The sequence below is a fragment of the Lolium perenne genome, chromosome 5 (assembly GCF_019359855.2).
Source record: "Lolium perenne isolate Kyuss_39 chromosome 5, Kyuss_2.0, whole genome shotgun sequence".
Taxonomy (NCBI): Eukaryota; Viridiplantae; Streptophyta; class Magnoliopsida; order Poales; family Poaceae; genus Lolium; species Lolium perenne.
This window is the reverse complement of record NC_067248.2, coordinates 25,839,516-25,847,916: the sequence shown is the minus strand read 5'-3', so window position 1 is coordinate 25,847,916 and position 8,401 is coordinate 25,839,516. Positions and strand designations below refer to the sequence as shown.

The 8,401-nt window shown below is 42.1% G+C and overlaps 1 protein-coding gene and 1 long non-coding RNA gene across 2 annotated transcripts; one reads left to right on the top strand and one right to left on the bottom strand.

Moving 5' to 3' along the window:
• Positions 1–2,789: 2,789 nt before the first annotated feature.
• On the bottom strand, positions 2,790–3,560 carry LOC127303154 (cysteine-rich repeat secretory protein 38). The gene has a single exon (XM_051333922.1). It carries the CDS (start codon positions 3,558–3,560, stop codon positions 2,790–2,792), a length of 771 nt encoding a protein of 256 aa, XP_051189882.1.
• An 804-nt stretch (positions 3,561–4,364) lies between these two features.
• Positions 4,365–6,024, top strand: LOC127304513 (uncharacterized). Its single transcript, XR_007853421.2, has 3 exons — positions 4,365–4,502; positions 5,663–5,825; positions 5,928–6,024. It is a non-coding gene; the product is annotated as an uncharacterized lncRNA (long non-coding RNA).
• The last annotated feature ends 2,377 nt before the right edge of the window (positions 6,025–8,401 follow it).

The following is an 8,401-nucleotide window of genomic DNA, read 5'->3' as shown; positions in this document are numbered from 1 at the left end:
AAGAATCTGTAGGAGGGGATTTTAACATGAATATAAAAGGTAGAACCTTATATCATGAATAACCGGTAAAATCACCCAACCTCGAAAACGCAATAGAAGATGCATGCGAACTCCGTTTTCGATGAACTTGGGCTTGTTGTAAAGCTAGCAACAAGCTCAAGAACCTCACACAGAGAAACACCAAGAAGCAATAAGGATATGCAAAGTATGCAAAGGGTTGAGCTCCCTAAGACGATGTGATCGAGTTACTCAACCGAAAGCCCCTCTTAATAGTGCGGCTATCTATCCTATAATCCGGTCTCCCATCAACCACCTCGAGACCAGTAAAAGGAAAACCTATCAAGGTCATACCTTTGCCTTGCGCATCCCGCTTGATCTTGATGATAACTCTTCAAGCTTCACTCAAGCCGGAATGCCTCACTTGATCAATGTTGCTTCGTGGAGACTCACAAATGCTCCCCCATACACTATGACGGGAAAGCTCCATTGATGCATATCTTCACATGTCCATTATCACCAAATGGACGACAAGCTTCAAGCATGTGATCCACTCAAGATGCTCATCTTGAACTTGCCCAACTCAACCTTGTATCTTCTTATACTCACTTAAGATAGAGCATGGCTAATATTGAGTTCCACATAAGAACTCTATCTTCATTTCTTCTTCTTGATCATATCACATATGTATCTTCAAATCGATGATCTTGATGCCAATACACAAGGTATATCTTTATCTTCATGGCATCCATACTTGAATCCAACACATGGAGAACAAGCAAAACCTATGGAATATTCCTTCATATAAACTCAATGAAAGCATTAGTCCATAGGGGTTGTCATTAATTACCAAAACCACACATAGGGGCAATATACCCTTACACATACTAACACAAAACAAATGGTGACTCGTTACGCCCAACTAGCCAGCCTACCATCATTGCCGGAGAGAAGACATGCCGACGACCAACACTAAGAGCAACCTCGTTGACCACGATACAAGGTCAAACACCATTGATGTTGCATAACCGTTGGGGCTGTCGCGCGACTTTCATCGCTTCGTTGCACCCGGGATGGCTGCCCCGACATACCACTGCTCGCTTTCAAGCTGCAATGCCACACGACTCAGTTGTTTGCAACCCACACTAAAACACGACACACGTGTCCCGAAGTTTGTAAATGCTAAGGCAATCCCGTAATCCTGGCGGTCGCGCTTGCCAGATAAAAATTGTCAAGGAAAACCTCATCAGGAAACTGCAAACGCGACGCTTATTTTTGAGCGGTGCACATACGATTGAAACTCCTCGGTTCATGAATATAGGGCACACCATTAGCTGACATGACACGGAAAAGTGCGACGCAAAATTATGCCATTGTTGGTATACCTTTTACATTATGTAAATTAATCAAATCAATAATTCATAGTGATCAATTCCTTTATCAAGATAGTAGTTTTGATTTCTTAATTTCAAGTTCATTAAGGTATCAATTTCATAATGGGTTACGGTGCAAACTAATCTAATAGATTTCTCCACTCATTATATGAATTCCCAATACAAAAGAAAAGAAAATTAATCCCAAGCACTCAACCTCCGCCCGGTGGCCGACGCCACACCATCCATCCACACGACATAGGGGCGCTGCCCTGGCCTCTCCGCTCCAATGACTCGATCCGGCCGCTGCAGCCCCCACCGTAGGTCTCGTCGACGCCTTCCTTACCCATGTCGCCTTTGGCAGATGGGTGTCATCGCTGTGGTAATGACCGGTTGCATCGACGGCGGGGTGGCCCTTCTTCGGGCCTTTGGAGGCACTGGGGTTAGCCCCCCAGTGTCGCCATGGGGTGTCCACAGAAGAGGGAGTTTCCTAAGGTGTTGAATCAAATCGGGAATACTGGGTTTGAATATGAGCTTAGAAGAACTCACAATTAATTAATTAGCTAATTATCCCAGAACTCAAAGTTTGGTCTATATGAGGCCAGGATGTGTTTTATATGCAACATCTTGTCTTTTCATGCCCTTTGCAAGAATTTTTGGAGGATCATTTACAACACTAATTTACCATCTCCATCTAGTGTTGCAAATTTGTTTGAAAATGGGTTAATTGGAGTTGCAAAACGAGGATAAAGGCCACATAAGAGTTGGTGCACGCACTTTATTATGGGCTATATGGAGTGTCTGTAATGATTTCATCTTTAACAAAAAAAAAAGTTATCATCATTTCTGCATGTTATCTCTTTGGTTACACATTGGATCCATACGTAGTCCGTTCTCCAGCCGGCGGAGAAGCGTCGGGACATGGATACTGGGTGCAACCGTTTAGCGACGGTAGCACAAGTCTTCTACAACCGATCCGGTTGACGGTGTGAGAGGCGCCTCACGTCACGATGTTATGGCGTTGTTTTGTTCTAGTCATTTTTAGGTGGTTCCTTCATGTTGACTCTTTGTCATCCATGAGATGTAATAATTTGTAATACTTTGTAAGTACTTATTAATAAAAAGTTGTATACATCAATTGATGCAGCCTATTTCGAAAAAAGGATGTGTAATAATTTGTAATATATACATCGATTGATACGCCAACAGTCGGTTAGAAACTAGACCCAAGAAACTTACACAACAATGCTCTTATTTCTGCGTACAAATCAAACAAATATAAGCTTACAAGGGCAAAAGAAGTAAAAAAGAAAAATGAGCAAATTTTGAAGACAAGCGATAACGAAATCTCTGTTGTCAAAATCTGAATCATTAACTGGCGCGAACGTGCGTCTCTCAGCTGGAGAGGCTTGGTCTAAATCACCAAAGTGGTTCCGGCGGCAGGGTGACGTCGAAGGCGCCAAGCTGGTACCTCACGTAGCAGCTGTACGCCTTGACGGCGCCGCCTGTCTCGTTGGTGAAGCGTGTTCTGAGCTGCCCGACCAGGGAGGAGAGGCACCTGCTGCACTCCGTCGCGTTGAGGTCCCTCGTGCACTGCGCCAGCCCGTAGACCAGCGACGCCGCGTCGTAAGGCGTGGTCGCGTTCGCCACACGGGACGACGAGCTCGCGGCGCGCCATGCGAGGTTGGTCATGAGCGGGAGCCACGCGTTGCGCATCCTCTCCGGGTCGATGGCCGTGCCTGCAACGGTCACGTAGAAGGCCACGTCGAGGTCGGCAATGGAGAAGGAGGGCGTCGGCGAGTACCGGAGCACGCACGCGTCGTAGGCCGCTCGCACGTTCCGGCTTCCCGGGCACATGGACTTGATCCCCGCCGCTGCTCCGGCGAGGCATTCCTGGCACTCCTTCGCGTTACGGTCCGCGTAGCACATGGTAAGGCCGAAGACCTGGTCGGGCGTCCCGGGCGCTCCCGCCGTGCCGTTGTAGAACCAGCCGTTAAAGGCGGCGGCCACGGGGAGGCCGGCGAGGAGCTGGTCCAGGTTCTTCATGTACTGACTGCCGTCGGTGTAGTTATCAGTAGTCGAGCAGGAAGGCGCGAACGGCAGCACGGGCTTGCCGTCCTGACCGACCGCGGCCGCACAGAGCGATGCAATGACGGCGAGGAGCAGAGGGAGGCGCTGGAAAGAAGCCATGGAGGGTGGCTGGAAGGGGGTCGAACGCTAGCTGCTTCGAGGATGATCAAACTGTTTTCTTTGCTGCAGAGTTGTTCCCTACAAGCTTCTTTATATAGGTCACTTGGCTAATCACCTATAACACGCCGACGCCGAGTCTGATGGGCATGCAGGTTCAAATGAAAATTGGCGACTTGGCAAAGTTATATTATCTGTTGCCTAGAATCTGTCTTAAGCAGCTGCTAGTTAAATATATATATCTGGACTCGATCCGGACAATGTAAAATCAACCCACTTTAATTTTTTATTAAGGAATAATGATGCATTTTGCCGACCAATTCTTGTGCTCCGAGTTCAGAACAAGTCGAGTCGTTGCTCCAGGTAATTTTAATTCCTATCAAGTTCAGGTAAAATGACTCTAGCTAGGTTTCTCCTGAATAGTATTAGTATAGTCTGAGTAGGTGTTGAGAGCTTCGATCGAGTATATATATGGTCAAAGCCGTGGCGTTAACGTGGGTACGTAGTGTGTTGGGGAAAGTCTTGCATTGGACACCGTCGTGCGTGACTTTCTACACGTGTATCCAGTCTCTACATGCATATTAAAAAAAAATACGATTTAGTTAGGTGTTCAACAGTTTTAATTTTTCGAGATGAGTTGTTCAAAAGTTGGTTCAGATATACCCAGAATTTGAAAATACATCTAGAAAGAGAGGTGTGTGTAGTACTGAGCGTGCATGCGGGATGGGTGCGCTAGCTCGATCCCTGCCATAAGACTAGCTGGGCAGTTTCCCTTTCCAAACATAGCTCATGGGCGGTACATATTCATGTACCTGGTGTGTGTGTAGTTACACGACCACAATCAGGTTACGACCACAATCTATCGTGCCTTTCTCCCGGAAGCCACCGCCGGCGATACCACGGCGACGCCGTCAGCCGGATCCTTCACTGGCGGCGGGACAATAGGTACGTACACAGCTCCTCATCCGCCCCCGCCCTGCGACATACGCCCTGCACCTGAAACCCTAAATAAAATCCCCTTCAATTTTTGGTGGAAATGAAGGTTGGGTGGCGTTTGTTCTAGGTTGGTCAAATTGAATAGATCTGGTTAGCAGTTCGACTCACTTTGGACATGATCGCTCCATTGGATGTTATTTAGTAATCTGCTTAAGTAATCTGGCATGAATGATATCTAATGTTATTTAGTAGTATGAAACAATTAGCAGCAGCGCAGCTGACGTATCCTTGTGCACTTTCAGATTATACAGAGAACTCCATACTGTTCCTTTTGGTAATTTATTTATACTGACCTGGTTTAGAATTAGGAGCTGGAACCTCTCGACACTCATATACAATGCTGACACACTCCATTGAGTAATAGTATATGAGAAAGATCAATGCATCTTTTGCGGAAATTCAGTTCGGCTCATGTGTTCATATGCTCCCTCTACCGAAAAAACATATTTCGAAGTGTATACAAGTTTTGCAAAAAAGTTCTACATGTACATCTCCACAATATATGTGCTTTCGTCAAGGTTCACAAAAACCGATATCTTTTATGGTCTATGTAAAAAAGAGAAAATTTATCTTCTGAAAAGCCTTATTTTTAGCATCGAATTTTCTCTTTTTTACACACACCACATGAAAAGTCAATTCTTTTATGAAACAACTTTGTGGGCTTGTACCACGTGAAGATGTACATGTGGATTTTTAATTTTAGTTTTTTAGACATTTCAAAATGTGTCTAAGATGCATTTCAAAATAAAGGGAGCATATGCTCCGATGAGGCAAAACATCACTCCCATCTTTTGATGCTTCTATAGTTGTTTGTATTTGTACTCTAAACTATGTTGGCTGCAATTTCAGACCTTTCATCAATGGTAAAGTTGAGGTGAGAAAGGAGCTTGCACATCCATATACTTTTGGGAACCCTACGAATTTTATCAATGTTGGCAAATTTTGTGTCTGTGCATATCTGATAGATCTACCACTTTTGAATTGATTATCATGAGCCATCAGCCTTGACAGTAAACCTATATTTGCGATCTTTGTTTCAGTAGACATGTAGTGTTAGTTTTTTGGAGCTGTGACTCACATTTTGCACCTTTTTTTTTTTTTGGTTAAAGAGCATCTGCTTCAGTGTTGAAAACATGCTGGGAAGTAATAAGGGTGGGGAGAATCTCCCAACAAGCTCGAAGAGGAATGAAAGAACTGATGATCTCACAAGAACATCCACTACGAAAAATAGAATTTGCAATGAAGTAGAACCAACCGAATCTGTGACTGCAGGTCTGATCGTCCTTCCTCCTTTTCTGTACATGTTTCTCATATCTAGCTTTATCTGAGCACTCATTGACTCATAGTTGCGGTGTATCATGTTATTTTAACAAGGCCGCTTGCACCGAAACCCAATTCAAGTTGTATGGAGTGAGCTCTCAGCGAAGAAGTTGCATCAAATATGTCGAAAAGTGTTGTTTCGATTGCTCTGTGCGATGGTGATTATATGTGCATTCATACTCTTCTCACTTTCCGAAATATACATCTAAGACTACTAATTACAATCCATTTCTGTGACGTTTTTGTGTAGGAGATACTATGTTATTTGCATGCTCAGGCATACCTGTACAATGTCTGGGGAATGTTACTAGGTTTGTGACTTCAGCAAGCTTGGTTAAAGCTTTCAATGATCAAAAAATATACCATTATGACTTGAAGGTTGATATGGCGCTAATCATAATTTACTTTTTATTTTTACATAAAGAGAACTGTGATGGTTGTTTACTTTTTCCTTCTTTATCACTCAAGGTGTTGGTGCGCCATGGAGACAATGTCGTCATTGGATTTTTGGATAAATGTGATCCGCATCTCAACGTTGTTGCTGTCAACATCATGGACTTGTCTGATCTTTACACTGTAGTTTTCAATCGTGGCGTGAAATTTCTGCCGAATACTAGCGTAGTAGCTGTAGGCCGTGATGTCCGTGGCAACTTAATATCCACAGGCGGGATACTGAATGACGGTTCATGCGGATCATGGTACACGTCCACTTGTAAAATCTCCGAGGTACACTTGCATTGCATAAGAGTGTTTTAATCTGTTTTTGTTACTATATGCAGTAAAGTGTACCTCAGAGGAAATAAAAAATGATTTTTTTCTATGCACTTCTTGTTTGATATCCTTTTATTGACACTAACTTTTTTTGGGTGTCAGGTCTGCGAAGGTGGGCCACTTTTTTATTTTGATGGGAACTGTAATATCCCAGGTAATGGGGTTACAAAAATAGAGGAAACATATGTGTGCATTGCATTCATGCATAGAAAATCTGGGGAATTTTCGCGCTTTAAAGTAAAACAGTCACAGTAACTGAAGTTTCACTTGACCTTGGTGGAATTGAAGTAGCTCATCAAGTCAAGCGCTATAAACCTCAATGTGACTTTGTTAAAACCTTGTTTTGGGTAGAGATGATTTGATCTCAAGGGTTAGATCAAATGGAATTACAACCAACACAATAACTTATTAATCAAGGATCAATTACTTGATGTTAGTAAAGATCATAATATGTTAATCCTTGCCATGACATAAGAACATCTATTCAAGTACAAACCAAGTAACAATAAAATGGAGAAACCATTCTTGACTATCTTCTCCCTGTCTTAAAACTAATCCATAATCCTACCATGAAACCTCAGGGTATTCACTCCACTTCAACATTGGAGTTATAACAAGAAGATCCACTCCAGAAATAGATATTCTTCTCCATTCCAAGTTATTACACATCAAACCTAGAGAGGTGAGAGTTCTATAGTATTTATTAGAGAAGCATTAACAAACCTTGAGCTAAACCTTGGATATACATCCAAGTATTCAAATCATCATCTTTAGAAAGAACCCTAGGATATTATTCAAGACAATCCCTAGAGAGAGAATCCATTTATGTTAAACATTGATATTGATGATCACATCATTCTCTATGGAACTTAATCTTAGGATGGAATTAAAGTCCTTCCCGAATGAGAGAGAGACCACTCATACCAATATTAGATTTACCTATTTAAGAATAAAGGACAACCTTGGAACTGAAGTATTAGGAGATTAACCATTTCATCTTGGAGTGGTGGGATAACCTAATATCACATGGAATAATACCATACCCCTGAATTGATAAGGTGAGGAAGAGACTAACCCAATTAAGCTAGACAAATGAAACCTTAGCCTAGATACCTAAGGAGATATTAGGAGTACACCATAAACCCTAGACTAACCATTCTTAAATGAGAAAGCTCAACCTATGGTGTTATACTCAAGATAATTGAGACAACCATAACCATGCCCATTCAAGAAACTATGAAAGAAAGTATATATTTAATTGATCAAGACAACACCTGATCTTGAGAGTGAGAAACCCATTCAAGGAGAGATACCTTAGGAAGTCCAACCTTGATCATTATAAATTATGTAATGATCATAAACCCTAAGAATCTGAAGTCAAGATATTAAGAACAAGATGATCATATATAATATATGATCATGCTTTGGAGATATGTGAGGATAAGTTAAATCCTACTAGTATAAGTAGATCCCATTTCCACATGAAATTATAGGGAGATCACTAGTAAGAAACTCTAGAATTATATCCCAACCTTAACTTGTGAACAACTTGGTGATCATAAGTAGTATTCTACCACATCTGCATTCCACTTATTCTTCACTTAAGAACCACAAGAAAACCTTTAGAGTCAAACTCTATACTTTATATGGTGAGAAACCATTCATCATTATAACCAAAGTTAACTATAAAAAGAAATATAGCTACTTTAGCGACTTGAACAATAGATTATGAATATAATAGAAATCTATGGGTATAA